This window comes from Hemicordylus capensis, chromosome 6 (assembly GCF_027244095.1).
Source record: "Hemicordylus capensis ecotype Gifberg chromosome 6, rHemCap1.1.pri, whole genome shotgun sequence".
NCBI classification, from domain to species: Eukaryota; Metazoa; Chordata; class Lepidosauria; order Squamata; family Cordylidae; genus Hemicordylus; species Hemicordylus capensis.
In genome coordinates this window covers 30733207-30752679 of record NC_069662.1, presented here as the reverse complement: position 1 = coordinate 30752679, position 19473 = coordinate 30733207, and the positions used below count along the sequence as shown (strand labels likewise).

At 42.9% G+C, this 19473-nt stretch overlaps 2 protein-coding genes across 2 annotated transcripts; both read left to right on the top strand.

Moving 5' to 3' along the window:
• Nucleotides 1-6167: 6167 nt before the first annotated feature.
• Nucleotides 6168-7103, top strand: LOC128330632 (olfactory receptor 2F1-like). The gene has a single exon (XM_053263770.1). It carries the CDS (start codon nt 6168-6170, stop codon nt 7101-7103), a length of 936 nt encoding a protein of 311 aa, XP_053119745.1.
• A 6754-nt stretch (nt 7104-13857) lies between these two features.
• Nucleotides 13858-14793, top strand: LOC128331130 (olfactory receptor 2F1-like). Its single transcript, XM_053264483.1, has one exon. It carries the CDS (start codon nt 13858-13860, stop codon nt 14791-14793), a length of 936 nt encoding a protein of 311 aa, XP_053120458.1.
• Nucleotides 14794-19473: the final 4680 nt, after the last annotated feature.

The following is a 19473-nucleotide window of genomic DNA, read 5'->3' as shown; positions in this document are numbered from 1 at the left end:
ATACTAGTAGCTCCCAAGATTCTAACAAAAAAAGATAGAGTATTTTCCAGAAGCCTTAAGCCTACCCACCCTTGCTTTAATCTATAGAATGGAAGTGTGATCTGGGAGTAATTAAATCTAACACACACACAAACACAAACAAAACACCACCTGCATTCCAAGGTCAAAATAGGAAGTCTAAGAGGTATGAGCCTTGTCAGAAATCCTTCAGATATCCTGTCAGTAAAATAAAAATACTGCTAGTTTTTGACCTTAATGGGAAAGAAAGGAGCATGATTAGAAAAGAACTATTGATCTTATAAGATCAGAAGCTAAGGAGTCTGCTGTCTCCATGATTTGGAATTCATTGGGTTAGATATTTCATTGGATCCCCTCCCCTTTTACCTGAAAAAGGTGGACTGTGTATGCTGAATATTCTCTCACACTGCTGTCAGGTGATCTGTGTAGAGGCAGAACGGCAGTGATGTTTGGGGTGATTGGAGCTGAGCTAGTGTTGAAGTCCTGGCAAATTCCAGATATTTTCCCCACTTGGGCCAGCCCTGAAAGAAGTTGAGATGATCTATGCAGGGCTACTTTTACAGAGGTGATATAAATAGCTGTGGGCGGGTGGCATACGCCACAGGACAACTGTTGCTAAGAAAAAGAAAACCCCTTCTTTGGACTGGTTTGCTGAACAAACCTAGAAAATAAATATAGCTGCAGTAGCAATTGTCCCATGGTTGTCTGTCCAATATTTCTTGATCTTGCTGGATCTCTGATTTGCATGGGCTCAAAATGGAGGGAACGCAAAACAGATGGAACTGATCAAAGAAAGCTACCAAAAATTCTGCCTACAGTTCTGAAAAGAAGAAAAAGGCTTTAAAAATGGATGGGTTAAAAATGAAGATCTTGAGTTAATATAAAATTGAGTCAAAGATTGTGTGCACTTTCCTTCAATCTGAGCTAGTATTTTTTTAAATATACTTACTGAAGTATTTCAGTATTGTTCTTTCTGTCTCCTGAGGCCCAATCCACTTAGAGCTTCAGGGAATAGAAAAGATAAGAATTGAGAAGATAATTGAGTTAGTTTTGCATTGCATAGTAGCTGAGATGTGATGGTGGCAAGAATTGTTTTTTTCTTTTATTTTCAAGTCATTCAATTCACGTTTGTATTGTTTATACATTTGTACTGTCTTTCCACTGGAAAATCCATGAGACAAATGTGACTTGGTCACTAAATACAAGAAAGCCATCAGTATTCAAAGAACCACATAATAGCATCAGCAGCTCAACAAGCATGAGATAAGGAATGGCAGCAACTAAATTCAAAACAGATTCAGAATGGTCCTGGGACCCATGGAAAGAAAATTAGCCCCTAATATTAAATAGGGTGAGGATGAGACTGCTTAAGAAGTGCATGGGAAGGAGTGTTTGAAACTTCCCCTACCATTTAGATACATTCTTAGATCACTTCCACTATAAGGGTGCCACCTACTGGAAGGTGAGGGTTCAGCACTTCTTTCTCTTTCTCTCACACCCTGTTTTTGCTGCTAATGTTAAGATTCCTCATCTCACATTTTAGGTGAAATGTGAATAGTGGCCCTTTAAATGTGAGCGGTGAGCCTGCGGATTCCTAGCTGAGCTCTTGCTTCTGCCATGAACTCGTTAGGTGGCATTAGGGATGTGACAATAGTATACAGATTTCTGAGGAAATGTAGGTGATACATTTTGGACACCCTGAACTGCACCACCTAATGGCACAGTGGGGAAATGACTTGACTAGCAAGCCAGAGGTTGCTGGTTCGAACCCCCCTGGCATGTTTCCCAGACTGGAACCACCTATATCGGGCAGCAGCAATATAGGAAGATGCTAAAAGGTATCATCTCATACCATGCAGGAGATGGCAGTGGTAAGGTAAAGGTAAAGTGCGCCATCAAGTCGATTTTGACTCCTGGCACCCACAGAACCCTGTGGGGTGTTTTTGGTAGAATACAGGAGGGATTTACCATTGCCTCCTCCTGTGCAGTATGAGATGATGCCAGCATGACAGCATCTTCCTGTATCACTGCTGCCCGATAGAGTAGCAGCAAGGATTCGCACTGGCAACCTTCTGCTTGTTAGTCAAGCATTTCCCCGCTGCACCACTAAACCCCTCCTGTATTCTATCAAAGACAACCATAGGGCTCTGTGGTTGTCAGGAGTCAACACCAACTTGATGGCACACTTTATTTTACTAAAGTGCCGTATCCGTGTTTGGAAGAGATATGTTGTACAGTGCACAGAGACTTGGGCATCAATTGGTGCTCCAAGAGTATGGTTCCCATATTCCAGTTCTGTCAATTCAGAAGCCCTAATATGCATACTGTGCAAATTATGAGTCAATGAAGCAAATGTATGTATGTATGTATGTATTGTTGAATTTACGTACAATTTACGATATAATTAAAATACAGTAATACAATATAATTAAAAATTAAAGTAATAATTAAAATAAAAGAATACACCATTAAAAGGACAAATATTAAATTTATATATAAACATAAGACATTTCTTTAAAATGGTTAGAACATACATAAAATAAAACAAGACAAGGAGGAACAGCAGCAGAGAAAACATTTCTCCAGTATAAATCCTGGGTAAAGATCTACATTTTTACTTGTTTTCTAAAAGCTTGTAATGGAGACCAAGGACTGGATAACAGCCAGGTGAACATTCCAAATCCTGGGGGCAATGACCAAGAAGGACTTGTCCCACGTGCTGAAAAGCTGAGCCACCCTCATCATCTGCATGCAGAGCAGGGCCCCCTCCAATGATCTTGTCAGGGAGGCAGAAACTTTTGGGAGCCAACAGTCCTTCAGATATCCATGGCCCAAAGTACCCAAATGGTGGGTGGGTTTCTGAAGGTTTCAGAAACCTCTCCACTGCTTTTCTGTTCCAGATCACCTCTCCCAATTCTGCTTTACAGCAAGGGAAACAGGTCATTGGACTTTTCTTATCAGGGGGAAGTCTGGTCAGATTGGGTCAGAATTCTGACATTTTTAGCCTATTTTCCTTAAGGAAAGTAAACTTATGAGATCACCCAGCTGTGTGGTGTGTGTATATCGTGTCTCTCTGTGTGTCCCTCTCTATCAACTTCACAATGCCTGGACCAATTTGAACTAAATTTGGTACTGTTGTAGGGACACATAGTGACACCTCAATGGCATAGTTTGTGATAGGCTAACTTATGGACTGCTTAACTGATTTGAACTAAATTTGGTATGTTTGTAGGGACACATGGGGACACCTCAATGGCATAGTTTGTGATTATTTCATCCACCCCAGTTCAAGATGGTAGACACATAAATGTTTGAGGTGAAAGTTGGTATTTATGAATTAAGATTACAGTGAAAGGAAAGTAGGGTTTAATCTTAAAAAGATTAGTCACTCCCGAACTTCTTGTTCTGATATCCAGGCAGACTAGAACACCCCCACCCTTCCAAGTTAGATTTCTATCTGACTCAGCTCTGGGGGTGGTTTTTAGAAGCTACTTCCTGGAAATCAGATGCAGAGGGAAGAAAGGCAATGTGTCCGAAGGCCCCCTGTGGAGGCCCCCAATTCTCCCCCCACCCCAGTTAATCAACTAAATGTTGTTGCTGATGTGTCTGTACTTTTCTGTGGTAGTGTTATATCAGAGGCATTAGAAAATCAGATATGTGCTTCTCTCTCTGGGATGGAGGAGAAACATCTTTACATACAAAGGAAATATCATGACTGAAGAATTGAAAAATGTTCTAACTGATGCCAGCCTGGCCCTATGGTAAATAGTGTTCTGGGAGAAAAGTGCTTTCTGTTCCCCTGCACCCACCCTCCAATAGTTAGTTTATCAGTGTTGCCAGTTTGGGTTTGTGGTGGATATATCATCTGAATCTGCTCATCAATATGTCTCACAAATGGAGACCTGGCTCAACCCCATAATGTACTTGAAGACTCTGGACTTTCTAACTTGAAACACAAGTTGCTTCTGGGCTAATTGTGCAATGGGGAATATCAGGGACTCAGTGCAATACCTTACTTGAACTCAACGACTATCTGCTTTGTTTGTATGTTCCTGGGAACACACATCTTTTAAAATGCCTTCAACAAGGCAACGTCCTTTCTTTGTGCAGGTGGACTGCACCCCAATAGAGGTATGCTATGAGGTGGGGATCATCATTCTTGCAATTCTTTTATCACAAAGAAATCCTTTCTAGTTCAGCTTGGCAGAGCAACTGAAAAGTCCAACAGAGCTATGTGCTCAAAAAGCTGAAAATTTGCAATTGACAGACTTTGGTGTCAGGTAGGTTTATATGGAAACCGATATACTGTACCTCCCTTTGATGATTTTTGAAAACTAGCAGAGCTCTTCTTGTTTCCACAGAATCCCTGTATTAACTAGGGACTTTTCAAATTCTACTGAAAATATTGAATGAAGTGATATAGTAGCTACTCTTTCTCTGCTATGGTTCTTAGAGTCGGGAGTGTGAAGCCAAGATGGTGGTGTCTGGTTAGATTATTGCCCGGCTTCTTATACCAGAGCAGGCACATTATTATTTTATAATTATATTTTTGTGAAGTTTTGCAAATTGTAATTTTTTGGATGCAGTTTTTTCTAGATTTGCAGGAAATTCACAGTACTCAAATGGGAAATTCACAGTACCCAATAGATTAACCATTGGCATGCAATCAAAAACATCCAAACACTGACCAAATCAACATTTCAAAGGTCAGGAAAGATGGTTTGTATGGATGGCATTAATTTTACACTTGATAAAATTTCTTTGGGATGAATTTCGACACTTATTTGGCTCCACTTATTTGAGGCCAAAATGCAATTTCCCCCATGTAATGTTGGCTGTTCACATTTGTTTGCCTCCTTATTCAGCATGTAGTACATTTGCCTGAGTTAGTTGGATATAGTGGTTAACATACTGTGTAATGCTACGTGCTCACTGTAACATTGTGTCCATGCAGCTGTGCAAGAGCAGTCTTGTGCAAGTGCAAAAATGGCACACAGACATTTATGCAATGATATAGCCATTATTTCCAACAGCTGTACCACCACATAAATTTGATGGTGTAACATTGCATAAAATGTCAGACACTGAGGCTATTCACATGATTTTCTACAATCATGAGAACCACCGGGCTCGGCTGCGAGCCCGGTGGTTCTTGAGCATGTAACCCGCTCAAGTAGCCCGCCCCTTAAACCAGGTTTGCGGAGTGAGCGCTCCGCAAACCCTGTATTTTTATTGTGAGTAGCCGCGGCATGGCTCCGCACCACTATTTCTCACAAGTAGACCCCCAGAGGGGAGGCAAAAAGCCGCTTCCCAGCTCCGGGGGTCACCCCCGTATGCCATGCATGCTCGCGCAGGGCATACTGGAGCTTCCAGGGGCCGCGTGGCCCCCAAACTCCCCAGCCCCTGCCGGCTCTGTCATGGAGCCGGCAATCATGTGGCCGGCTGATTCGGCCGCCCATGGCTCCTACCCTGCTCATGTGCAGGGAGAGCAGGCTTAGCCCGCTCTCCCCGTTGAGCTCCCCAAACTGGGTCTCACCGATCGTTATTCAGACCAAGTTACCCAATAGTACTACTCAGGAGATACTCCATAAGACTATTTAATCCCTCTAGTTTACTCAGGAATAATTTAGTCTGGATGCTGCCCAATGATTTTGTAAAAAACCCTAAACTGATTTGTCTAAAGCTGCAGTTCAATGTGAATTAGAATAATTTATTTAATGTGGAGAAACTGTGATAACATTCTCTGACATTTCTCCTTGGGAGGAACCCTGAAATTCAGAGGCAACCCTACACATATGGAGAATGAAAACTTCCAAGAAATTCCTCTACACCCCTTGACCCTCAACTCATATTCCAGTTTTACTGACTTATTTTAAAGTAGATGTATATATTTATGAATATATACATTCATCCTTACCCACTTAATAAAAACATTTGCAATTTAAACAAAATGCAAAAATGTTTCAAGGATTCAATGTAGGTAGGGTGCAGATGCCATGGATACTTAACAACAGATGGTCTCCACAACTGCCTTTTTCTTTCTTCAAACCCCAGTTCAGACAGTTAGAGAACCACTGTTTGCCTGAGTTATAAAACTCTCCACACATCAGTTCTGATTTTTTTCTTTCAAGTCAGATATTTTCTGCATGATGGAACAATGCAACCAGACAACAACCATAGCTTTTGTGTTCCAAGGATTCTCCAGAGAACAAAGCACCAACCTATGCCTCTTTTCAATTTTCCTCTCCATGTACCTTGTCACCCTAGCAGGCAACACAGTCATCATCACAGCCATCCACACTGACTCACGGCTTAGCACACCCATGTACTTCTTTCTAAGCAACCTATCCTTCCTGGACATCTGCTACACAACCAGTGTGGTGCCTCAGTTGCTGGTTCATTTCCTGTCTAGTCAGAAGACCATCTCTTTCAAGCGGTGCATGGCTCAGCTCTACATCTCTTTGTCCCTGGGTGGCATTGAGTTTATCCTGCTGGCAGCCATGGCTTATGACAGATATGTGGCTGTCTGCCATCCCTTGCATTACATGGCCATCATGAGCAGAAGGGTTTGCATCCAGATGGCTTTGCTTTCTTGGATGGGTGGCTTCTTCAATGCTTTGGTACAGACTGTGTTCACCATGCATCTTCGCTTCTGCCACTTCAACACCATCAATCACTTTGCCTGTGAACTCCTGGCTGTCATTAAGGTGGCTTGTTCAGATACTTTTGTCAATGAGATTGTGATTGTGGTGGCAGGGGTCATTGTGCTGCTGATTCCCTGTATTGTGGTCATGCTTTCCTATGTGTATATAATATGTGCCATCCTGCGCATCCGCTCTTCCGAAGGTCGGCATAAAGCCTTCTCCACATGTACCTCTCATCTGACTGTTGTCACCCTCTGCTATGGCACAGCCATCTTTGCGTACATGAGTCCTAAAGCCAACACTTCACCCAACCAAGACAAGATGGTTTCCATCGTCTATGCAGTGGTTACCCCCATGCTGAATCCTATCATATATAGCCTGAGGAATAAAGAAGTAAAAGGAGCTTTGTCTAAAGCAGTGCGGAAAAATGGTCTTCTGTAGAGTCCATGATTACTTTCTGAAAGTAAACTAAAAGTGGCACAATTGATAGAATTTGATTGTAGAAGACTGAGATTGGATTCAAGCCTAAGGTTGGGTTCTAACAGGAGGTTGGATTCAAACATGAGATTGGATTCATGCCTGATACCATCAGGTATATCACCTGATTACTCAGCACTGGCAGCGCAATGTATGGAGCTGATGACTGGCAACTCAATGACTGGCAGGTATGGAGCTGATGCTATTAGGAGCATAGGAACATAGGAAGCTGCCTTATACCAAGTTAGACAATTGGTCATTCTAGCTCTGTATGATTGAGACTGACAGTGGCTTCTCCATGGTTGCAGGCAGGAGTCTCACTCAACCCTCTCTTGTGGATGCCAAAGCAGGAGCTTTGAAATCTGCATGTAAGCATGCAGATGCTCTTCCCAAAGTGGCCCCATCCCCTAAGGGGATTATCTTGAAGTGCTCACATTTAGCCTCCCATTCAAATGCAAACCAGGCTAGATCCTGCTTAGCTAAGGGGACAATTCATGCTTGTTACCTCAAGACCAGCTCTCCTCCCAATTCAAAACCGATGTATTTTGAAGGAATGGGCATGTTTCAAAGGTGGTGGTATTTCTGTGATGGCTGATCCCCACGTGCAGGTAATAATTTTTTTGGCAGACATAGGCTGACATCAAAAGAAGCATTAGGAGGGCAGAGCTGGAATTCCTGAGACCCTCAGGGACATTTTCTTGGAAGCCAAAGAGTGCCCTTCTCCTTGACCAGCCTTTGGATAAGCTTCAAGCAGCCTTTGCTGCAAGGATGCAGCTCCTGTTCTGCCCTTCTAACACTGCTCTTGATGTCAGCCTATAAGCAATGAATGTGCATGTGTGAACTGGTCCTCAAAATCAAAGACCTGCTTTGCATTGACACAGAACTGTCTAGAGCCCTAATCAAAAATTATGTTGTATGTGCATACAGGTGTCTGTACACAGATAGATATTTTTTGTGTGCATGACTGTACACATTTTAATTTCAAAAGTGAACCTGGGTGCATACCATATCAGAAGGAACTGTTGTACATGTGCTGCGCATAATGTGTACATAAGTAAAAGTGTGTATAGATTAGTATGTATGCAATTTGTACACAGACCTACATTGTACAAACGTACATTTAATACATTGTACATTTTACGTTTGTTGAACGTAATGTGTGAATAGGGCATTGGTTGTCAATATGTTGCAGGCTGGCTGTGAGATAGTGTTCTAAGCATTGTTCTAGAACACTTCACAGTGTTCTAAGGAGAGTAAAGTGTTCATACTAACAAGTGGTAGATAGTGGAGAAAAGAAATAATGCAATGGGAATAAAATGTCATAATATGCACCGCCTAGACCCTTTGGATGGGGCGGTCTATAAATGTAATAAATAAATAGATAACAAATAATGTATTCCCAGGCCCTAACAAGAGCTTATAGGCAAACCATGAAAGAAGCCTTGTAGTGCTATTTGGCGTTCAAGGAGTGAGGAGGTTTGAGGATGGAGAAGCTTTTCCCACCCTCCTGAAAACTTCCCACTGTGCTAAGCACACGAGGTAAAATTGGAGAACAGGTTATCTTCTGAATCAGCACTTCTCGTGACTTTCTTGGGGTTTTTGTTTATTTACTTTTCACTTTATTTTTATTTAATATTTTAAATGTATTTTGAAATCCCATGATGACAAATAAAATATAAACTGCTTACCTAAAATAATGTTAACTATAATAAAAGGTCAAATAAATGAGCTATATCTGTTGAGCTATGTTCTTTACTTTGCCAATAAAGACCAATCTGAAAGAATCGTTTGTGTGTGTGGTTTAAAAAATAAATCTGCTGCCCATCAGGGCACATTTCTAATCAATTATGAGGTTTTCGATTAATATCTAACCAATTATTCTACTAATTTTTGCAATTCTACTGGAAAGCTGACATTAGTTTGGTGCTTTTAAGCCTACTTTCCTCATGGAAAGTAGTCCAATCTGATCAACTTGCTGTGGATGTGTGTGTGTGTGTGTGTGTGTGTGTGTGTGTGTCAGTGTTCATGTCTGTGTGTTTGTGTCTCTGTGTGTCCCTAACAACTTCACAATGCCAGGACTGATTTGGACCAAAATTGGCAAAAGGGCCTCTGCAACATAAGGACAGCTCGATGTCATCTTGTGGTGAGGTCATCCACCTCAAATGTGTGAACATATGAGGTGGAAGTGGGCTAACTTTTGAACTGCTGAAGCTCTCCCAGTGGCCATCTGCTCCTCAGTCTCCATCAGTTTTTAGAAAGTGTGTGAAACCTTGGCTTTTTACCCAGGCTTTTGTATGATTGTCTCTACTGCTGCTGCTTTGTATTTTGTATGGTTATATTGTGCTTGTATTTTAAATCTTTTTAGTCAGATCTATGTTTTTTATGTTCTAGCTTAATATTTTGTGTAATTTTTAGAGTCTTGTTTTAATTTTTCTGTGTGGAACTCCTTGAGATTGTTTTAAAGAAAAGTGGTATACAAATTTAACAATAAATAAAATAAATAAACCTTGATATTCCATAAATGAATTCCAAAACCCATAGCAAGATGGCAACTGTGTGTTCACTCCCCCCTCAACAACTTTTAAATATCGGGACCAAATTGGATCAAATGTAGGATTGTTATAGTGCCCCATAGGAGCATTTCAACAGCGTGTTCTTAGGGTAATTTCCTCATGGAAAGTAGCCTCATGAGCTTACCTTGCTGTCCATGTATGTGTCCATGTGTCGGTGTTTCTGTCCTTCCATGTGTCTGTGTCTCCTCCTCCCCCTTCCTCTCCCTGCTGCCAAATCCACACTGCCTGGACCAACTTAGAGCACATTGGCTTCAGTTGTACTGCCACATAAGGACACCTCAGTGGCATATCTTGTGATGATGTCATCCACCCCAGTTCAAGATGGTAAATATGTGAATGTTTGAGGTGGAAGTGGGTTAACTTTTGTATCACTTAACTGATTTGCAAGAAACTTGGTATACATGTTAAGATTATAGTGGACACTAAACATTGATATCCCATACATGAATTCCAGAACCCATTTCAAGATGATGACTGTGTGTGTGCTATCCCCCACTCAACACCTTTTCAATGCCTCGACAAATATATATCAAATTTAGTACTGTTGTCATGCCCCGTAGGGTCATTTCAATGGCATGATTTAGAATGATTTCATTATCTCATTGCCATCCTCCACCTATGCATGGTGCACCCTGTTCTTACAGATAAGGCTCTCGTGACTACTATTTTACTGTACCCTGCATATTGTTGGCAGTGAAGGCCTCTGCACTGTCTCATGTCTCAATGACAGAGGGGGACAGATTAGTGAGTCAGAGGGCTAGAGGGGTCAAGACATTGGTCACCCCTTCTCTACTGCTTTGACACAATCCCTTTGATATGTAGATTGCTACTCTCAGGGACTTCCTAACTGGCCTCTTCCGCTTTTCTTTCTTCTCCCTTGCAACATACATGCTCCTCTCTCCCTGCACCATGTGTACAGAGATGCAGAAACCATCCTTCTGCATCCAGTTAGGTAGATAGATTAGAGATCCTATCTTTCCACTTTTCTATCTAGAATGGAGTTCTCCAATAAAGACTCCTTATATTGATTTGAAACTATGAACTGGCTCCAAGTTTCTTTTGCTCTCAGCATACGCGCATGCCTAGGCAGACTCCGCTGTGTTGTGCCTCAGTGCACTCTGCTGTAATAGAAGGGTATCTCTTACCAGAGAGAATTCCCAACACATATTGCATTTGGTGTTTAACAATAAAATGTGCTTGAATTTGAAGACGTTAATTATCAATTAGAATTATAGCAAAAGGAGAGGTGGATTAGTTATCAAAACTTCTGCTTTAGTGCTCATGTCATATTTATTTATTTATTTATTTATTTATTTATTTATTTATTTATTTATTTATTTATTTATTTATTAAAGTTCTATACCACCCCAAATTCATGTCTCTGGGTATTACACAATCAGATATGTGCTCTGTCTCTATGATAATGAAGATATTGTCTTTATGCAGACCAAAAATCATGGCTGGAGAACTTGAAAGCAGCACCTCTGATGTGCTCTTAAAGATAATGAAATGTTATATTTGATCTGAGAACTAAGCAAAGAGGCACCTTTTAAAAATGGTGATTCTCTTGATTTAGCAGGGGGGAGCAACTGGCCATATCCATCGCCAGTACCATTCCTCCAGTGGCTGTTGCTGGTGTCTATCTTATGTTACTTTTTTAGATTGTGAGCACTTTGGGGACAAGGGGAGCCATTTATTTATTTATTTATTTATTCATTCATTCATTCATTCATTCATTTATTATTTCTCTATGTATACTGCTTTGGGAACTTTTGTTGAAAAGTGGTATATAAATATTCGGCATATCGCCATATCATATCATAGCTGATAAAATGGGCACCTGGCACAATCCCAAATTGTATTCAAAGACTCTGTATGCCCCCATTTCTAATTTAAAATTAAACCCAAGTTGCTTCCTAGCTAATTGCCCACGGGGGAATTCCAGAGACTCAGTAGAGTTTCCACCTGAACTCAATTAATGTTCTGCATTGTTCCAGGGAACATAAATCTTCTTAAATGTCTTCCATGATTAAACATTCCTTCCATCCTTTTGCAGGAGGCTTATACACAAGGAAAGGTAAGTCATGAGATTACGATGGAGTCCAGCTGAAGAAATGTCATTCTTATGGTTTTTTAATTACACAATGAGGCTCTTCTCATGATCCGTGAGAAGAGCCTGGGGAGGGTTTGTGGGGAGAACGGGCTTAGCCCGCTCTCCCTGCACACGAGCAGGCAGTCTGCTCTGGGTGGCCAAAGCAGCCACCCACATGACTGCCGGCTCTGTTATGGAGATGGTGGGGGCTGGGAGAAGCGGCCTCCAAAAGCTCCAGCATACCCTGCACGAGTGCGAGTGCGCAGGGCATGCTGGAGAGACCCGCAAGCCAGGAGGCTGCTTTTCAGCCTCATGAGTTGCTGCAGTGTGGAGCCGTGCCATGACAACTGACGATAAAACAAACCGGGTTTGCGGAGCACTCACTCCACAAACCCGGTTTAAGGGGAGGGGTAGTTTGGTGGGTTAATCACCTGGAGGTCACCAGGCTCGCCTGCAGGCCTGGTGGTTCTCAAGGTCAGGCAAAATCGGGCTAGGCTTCCCTAGCCCAATTTTGCCTGATCATGGGAATATCTTCTATGCTTTCTTTTCTAGTTCTAGCTTGGGAGAACAACAGAAAGGGGGGGCTATCTGATGGTGCATATGCAACATTTCTCTCAAAAGGCAGTAGTTTATTTGCTTCTGTACTTCTGTACTTCTGCAAACTGACCAACAGAGAGACAAAGGGATGAAGACCCCAATGATACTAATTAACCTCCCCACAAATAACTAAATATAAATATCCCCATTGGCATTATAGGTGGCAGTCATAGAAAAACTGCAACATAGCATTTTTAATGCATGCTTTAAAAACAAACCCTTCACAGTTTATTTAGGGTACTGCTGAATTCTCAGTCACAAACATTTATGGGGTAAAGAATGGCCCTGGGGGATCACACAAAATATTGATTGATGCCAGAGCAGACCTTAGTAATATATCCCCATTTCTCTGCTTTTCAGCTATTGGGGGTATAAAATTGAGCAAAAATATTCATGGGGCTATCACTGTTGCCAATGCAATCCAATTGACTGAGCAACAGGGAAATTTCCTCCCTCTACACACAAATGTATAGGAGGGAACAGCCCTATTCGCATATGTTCCGTTCACGTATGAACAGTGTACATTGTGCACATGTACAGTTATGCACACATTATGCTGAATGCATATACAGTAGTACACTTTCCCATTGTGCAATACAATCATTTGTACCCAGGTTCACTTTTACAATGAACACATAGAGCCTTTTCTCATGTTCAATGAGCAAGGGCTACTCAATTTGTGGAGAAGAAGCCTGAAAATTCTTATCTCCCCGCACAAGAGTAGTCTCCCTTCCTTGGGCGGGCAGATCACCTGCCCAGACAATCACTGACTGCTGCCAGTAGCTCCGAGGGTCAGGGTGCCAGGACACACCACCCTGGAGCTCTGATAGTGCACCATGCAAGTGTGTGGTGCATTATGGGAACCCTCCTCCCCACAAGCAGGCGACTACTACTAGCTGGCATGCATGTGGTTTCTCAGATCGCTCTGTGTCATCCTTGCATGTATGTTAGAAGCATTAGCTCCACCAGCCAATTGGATAAGCATTGTCTTGAAATGCAGTGGCCTTGTCCAGTGTTCCCTCGAACAGGGATTCCCAGCTGTTGTTGACTACAACTCCCAGAATCCCCAAGCAAAATCCATTGCTGCTGAGCTTTACAACTTGAGTTATACATGTTCCAACAAGTTGATTGCTGGTTTGCCCATTAGGATTGCCCCTTCCCTCATGCTTCAGGCTTAAAGTACCATGTATACATGTTTGGGTATATTCATTTCATTATTACCAATCAATATAATCCAGGAAAACCTTTTAGAAACAGTTACGAAATTGCTCTGGGATTTGAGAGAGGTGTGGTAGTGATGCCATAGATAATTTATTAACAGATTTCCAAAAGTTCTGTCATTTCCCCCAGCTCCAAGTGAAACATAAAGGATATTTGAAGAATCTCTGCTTTGGTGCTTTTTCTTGTACAGAACTCTTCACATTTAAATTTTGATTATTTTCCTGTCATCTACATGATGGATAGATGCAATCAGACAGGTGCCCTAGACTTTGTGTTTCTGGGATTTTCAAGTGAGCGGGGCACCAACCTATGCCTCTTTGCTGTGTTCCTCTCCCTTTATCTTGTTGCCATAGTAGGCAACACACTCATCATCACAGCCATCCACATAGACCCACGACTCAACACACCTATGTACTTCTTCCTAAGCAACCTGTCTTTCCTGGACATCTGCTACACAACTAGTGTGGTGCCTCAGTTTCTGATCCATCTCCTGACTAATCACAAGAACATCTCTTTTAATTGTTGCATGGCTCAGCTCTATATCTCCTTGGCCCTGGGTGGCACTGAATCCATCCTTTTGGCAGCCATGGCCTATGACCAATATGCAGCTGTCTGCCAACCCTTGCATTATAATGTTATCATGAGCAGAAGACTGTGTGTCCAGATGGCAGTGGCTTCCTGGATGGGTGGCTTCCTCAATTCGCTGGTGCAGACTGTGTTCACCATGCGTCTTTGCTTCTGCAGCTTCAGCAACAAACTCAACCACTTTGGCTGTGAACTCCTGGCTGTTATTAAGGTGGCTTGTTCAGACACTTTTATCAGTGAGATGTCAATCTTGGTGACGGGGGTCATTGTGCTGCAGATCCCCTGTATTGTGGTGTTGTACTCCTACATGTATATAATCCGTGCAATACTGCGCATCCACTCTTCCGAAGGTCGGCATAAAGCCTTTTCCACATGTACATCTCACCTGACTGTTGTCACCCTCTGTTATGGAACAGCCATCTTTGCGTATATGAGACCTAAAGCCAACATTTCACCCAATCAGAACAAAATGCTCACTGTCTTCTATGCTGTGGTTACTCCCATGCTCAACCCTATCATATACAGCCTAAGGAACAAAGAAGTAAAAGGAGCCCTGGTTAAAGCAATATGGAAAACTATTCTCTGAGAAAAGAAATGATCACTTTCCGAATTTACATACTTATGGTAGGATGGCACAGTGTATAGATATTTGGTATTTGCCTCTCTCTCTCTCGCTCTCTTTTTTCTTTTGTTTAAGAGTTGGATTTGGATTTGGGAAGGGTTGATCCATACATGTATGTACCTCACTTATCTATTTAATACTTGATGCATGTCAGCTTAATGTGTGAGCTCACTCTATTAAAAAGTGTTTTGAGTGATTTGGATATCCGAAGTCTGGTGTGAGAACTAGGATGGCTGAATCACACATGTAGGCTTTATTTGATGTCTGCAGTAATCGGGTGATGAATGTGGACGTGTGAACAATGTGATTCAAATATTTATGTAGCCTTGACACAGGTTGGGTCATGGTTGCCATTTTTTCAAAGCCTACCTTATCTTGCAGCATTGACACGAGAATAAGTATTGTGTTTACTGATTAGTGATAGAGAATGGTGGACAATAAATTTGTACATGTGGGGAGGAAAATGCTCCTGTTCAGGATTCCAGGAGCAGAGATTTCTTTCTGAAGGGCAGAAAGGTAAAGGGACCCTTCTTTTATTCCCTACCATTCTGAAAACCTCCCCTGATTGGCCAAAAGTGGAGTATGCAGAGATTTCTGTTTTGTCTGTGGATATGTGTTTTATCTGCTTTGTCATTTGATTGCTAAAGTTATAGATGTGGGGCCACCAGGTTTGGTATTAGAAACAAAGTTAGAGGGATGAAGAACAATTCCTCTCTTCCGGATACTCATGATGGAATGCGCCACGGCAGATCAGATTTTTGTAAAAGGCTCGTAAAAGGCTAGTTTACAAGCATATTGACATCTTACTTCTCTGTGAGTCCTGTCTAGTAATTCTAGTAAGTAATTCTAGATTCAATACATTGTATACATTATGGAAAGATACATATTTAAATGCAAATTTTGAAGCATAGGAACATAGAAAGCTGCCTTATACAGTCAGACCCTATTTCCATCTAACTCAGTATTGCCTACACTAACTGGCAGAGGCTCTCCAAGGTTTCAGGCAGCAGTCTTTCTCATCCCTACCAAGACCTGCCAGCTATTGAACCCGGGACCTTCTGGATGCAAAGCAAATGCTCTTCCGCTGAGATAAGGCCTCATCCATATCATCACATCAGCTGTTTGGGTTAGAAATAGTGACAAGTCTGAAAACATGGCTTAAGAAGTATGGAAATATTTTTAAAATATGTATTTAAATGTGGTTAGGGAAAGATCCATTGGTTTGTAACAGAAGATAATGAAATGGATATTATATCCACCCTGAGCCATTTTTGGAAGGGCGTTATAGAAATCAAATAAATCAATAGAAAGAAAGAAAGAAAGAAAGAAAGAAAGAAAGAAAGAAAGAAAGAAAGAAAATAAAATAAAATAAAATGGATGAAGTTAAAATAGAACACAAACTGAGGGTTCTATCTATATCTACAATGCTAATCATGCTGATATTTGACTTCAGAATTTTCAACATTCAGTTATTTAATGATTGGTGAATGGCTGTCATCTAAATGTGTGAACTATTTGCACTGAGAACTGTTGCATTCAACATGACATTATCTGCAGAGGCGTAACGATAGGGGGGGCAGGGGGCACGTGCCCCGGGTGCCACTCTGGGAGGGGGAGCAGCGCAATGCCCCAGAAAAGCTCCACCACCAAAAAATTTTTTTTTACAAAAAAAAATTTTTCGAAAAAACTTTTCCTCCAAATTCCGGGCAGCAGAGGGTGGCAGGCGGGCACTCCCACTGGCTGGCGTCTGGACGCGGCGATCCGCCACCGCCCGCCACCGCCGCGCGATGTCAGGGTGCAGTCAGCTATGCTCATAATCAGCCTGCTCCTTTTCCCGCCCAGGCTCTATTTCTGAGAAAATACCCCTCCCCTCCCTGCTATGAGTGTAAAGGAGGTCCCGACCTCCCCCAAGGCGGCGCGCAGGTGACGGGTCCACTCTGCGCCCCTTCCTGATCCACTGTCCAGTTCAGATTCGGAGGACGCGAAGCTCCTCTCCCGCCACAGGCTCTGACCCGGCCGGCCCCTCCGCCACCGGCTTTTTCTCCTCCGCAGCTTGTTTCTCCACACGCAAGCGACCATGCTGCCCGGGCGTCCTAGAAGCTTTTGGCACGAGGCATCGCAACAGATTGTGGCCAGGGGTTCTGCGGGTAAGTCTGGCCGGTTCCTCTTGCGCGCCGTCTTTTTCTCTCGGGAAGCCTGCCTGACTTCACTGCTTCAGCGCCTTTCTACAGCAAAGTTTAGACCTGACGTCTCAGCCTCCCACTCTTCCTGCCCTTCGTGCCTAGATTTCCTCATCAAAGAAATAAGACCCTCTTCGGAGAGTCTGATCGTTGATCTGCCTTGACAAAATGAATTGTGACTAGTTCCGTGGGTTTATAAAGGAGCTGGAGAAATGAGGATTCCTAAGAAACTATCTAGTCAGTGTCTTAAATTAGAGGAGAATGGACCCCAGAGGGCGGGATGGCTGGGGGCGGGCTCCCTCGAAAAGTCTCTGTGCGTTTGTCTTTCTGAGAAGCTTTCTTTCGATTTTGCACCTTTCCTGAGTCGTCGGCTGCCCTCTGCTCTTTTCTTCTTCCTCCTTCTCCTCGGAAAGCAGTCTACCGAAGTGACTACAAGAAAAATTAGCACGTCCCTGTCTTAGATTTATTTATCTAAGACTTCTTAATATCCCAGTCCCCAACTTGGTTCCGTGCACACTAATTCAATCGAAAGCAACGGAAGTCACTTCGAGTTTAGACGCCGGTTTCCAACTGACAAAATGAGGCAGGCAGCGCCCTCGAATTGCACCCTTTGCACCGGATTACTCTAAATTTTAGGATTTCGTGGCGACTCTTGCTACGGATTGGGGTGTCCCAAATCAATTACGTGATCATTATTCATTTTTTCCTTCTCCTGTTTTTTTCTTAGGAAATTTGCAGCACAATCCTATGTATATTTACTCAGGAGTAGGTCCTACTGCGGGGCTTCCCTTAGATCGGTGCGTGACTGGAGTGTAACGTTGGTTCCCTAGGGAAAGTTACATGTAGACATGACATGGCCACCTGGGTGAAACTGTAATAGTTATTGGTCCAGTTAGTAAGCCTCCCTCTTACTCGGCTTTTCGTTCACCTCTACTACTTACAACCAATGATCCGGTCAAGTTCCATCAAAGAAAGTGAGAAAGGGAAAAACAAAACCTACGAACGAGAATTCATAAGTGGTTTATTCAAGGCGGGAGGGCAGTCTGAATTATTCCTCTGTGAAGAACCGGCTAGGGAAAATAAGAGCGGGTGAGACCAAGAGCCTTACAAGAATCCCAACCTTTTGAACACAGTGGTGCCGCATTAGCTTCAGTTATTTCCAAGCTGCGGGGCGGGGGAGAGTTGCCATGGGCCGCGGAGCCAAATCCTCCGCCTTGGAGGCAGATCCTGGAGGGCTGCGGGCTTCTCATATCCGCTCTTCATGTTACCAAACTGAAGGCGGTACAGCCAGAGTGGTTGCTTTAATTTTGTTCCTGCTTTCAAGGGGTTCCTCTCTGAGCGCCGACACTTAAAACAGAATTTCATGGTTTTCCTCGCAGGTGTTCACAGAGCTGCCTGAGCAGCTGGTTTTAGTCTGCGGGCTAACTTTATGACATGCATTTAAGTTGTTTCTTTATTACACTGCAAGCCTTATGGCACAAAGTTGTTTGTACTTTTTAATAACACAGAATTGCAGTAGGTCAACTAAAATGTCAGAACCCCTTTTCAGGCTGTAGATACAAGCATACCAACAAAAAGGGTAGGTGGGGGATTAAAAACCAGGGTATAATGGGGAAAGTCCCAAAGTCTGCAGTTCTTAAATGCCTTATAATGACATGCAGGGAGTGTTTAATCCTAGGGGTTTATTGATAGGAATACTTGTTAAAGTTTCTTATATACAAAGAATATAAATACAAAATTAAGGTTTCTGGTATCCACTTTTACTTGCTCCTTATTTACATTGAGGCAGAATATGAGTTTTGCTTTAGCTAGAGTGCTTAGTACTTACAAATGTTTCAAAATCTCTTTCTTATTTTATGAGGTAAAAGGATCTCTCCAAACTGCAATAAAGTGGCAGATGTGGTTCAATGTTAGCAAATGTAAATTAACTGTGTGCGCAGTTCATAGATTGAACTGCGCAGGTGCGGCGCAGTTGAGAAGCGACGCCGGGCCGGATGGCAGGCCTCGGCGTTGCTCCAGTCGTAGCCACCACCCGCCACTGCTGGGGGGTGGAAGGAGGACCCCTGGTCATGGCAGCGGATGAGCGGCTGCACGGGGCGCCCGGCTCGGGGGGGGCGGGGGGGAGGCCGGTGGTGGCGGTGGCTGGAATGTTCAGGGGTCGCCACCGGGGGGGGCGCAATCTCGGGGGGGCGCAATTTCAGTGCTAGCCCTGGGCGCCATTTTCCCTAGTTACGCCTCTGATTATCTGGTGATATGAAACTTCTTTTGGTGATGTTAGAACTATGATGGTTCACTCACACATGATGCTGTAGACCAGGGCTGCTCAACTTAAGCCTTCCTGCAGATGTTGGCCTACAACTGGAGGAGAGCTGGTCTTGTGGTAGGAAGCATGACTTGTCCTCTTAGCTAAGCTGGGTGTGTCCTGGTTGCATATGAATGGGAAACTAGAATTGCGAGCACTGTA

Bases quoted from the DNA above. Each gene is read 5' to 3' on its own strand.
- LOC128331130 (XM_053264483.1), top strand. From the start codon at position 13,858: ATGGATAGATGCAATCAGACAGGTGCCCTAGACTTTGTGTTTCTGGGA.
- LOC128330632 (XM_053263770.1), top strand. From the start codon at position 6,168: ATGGAACAATGCAACCAGACAACAACCATAGCTTTTGTGTTCCAAGGA.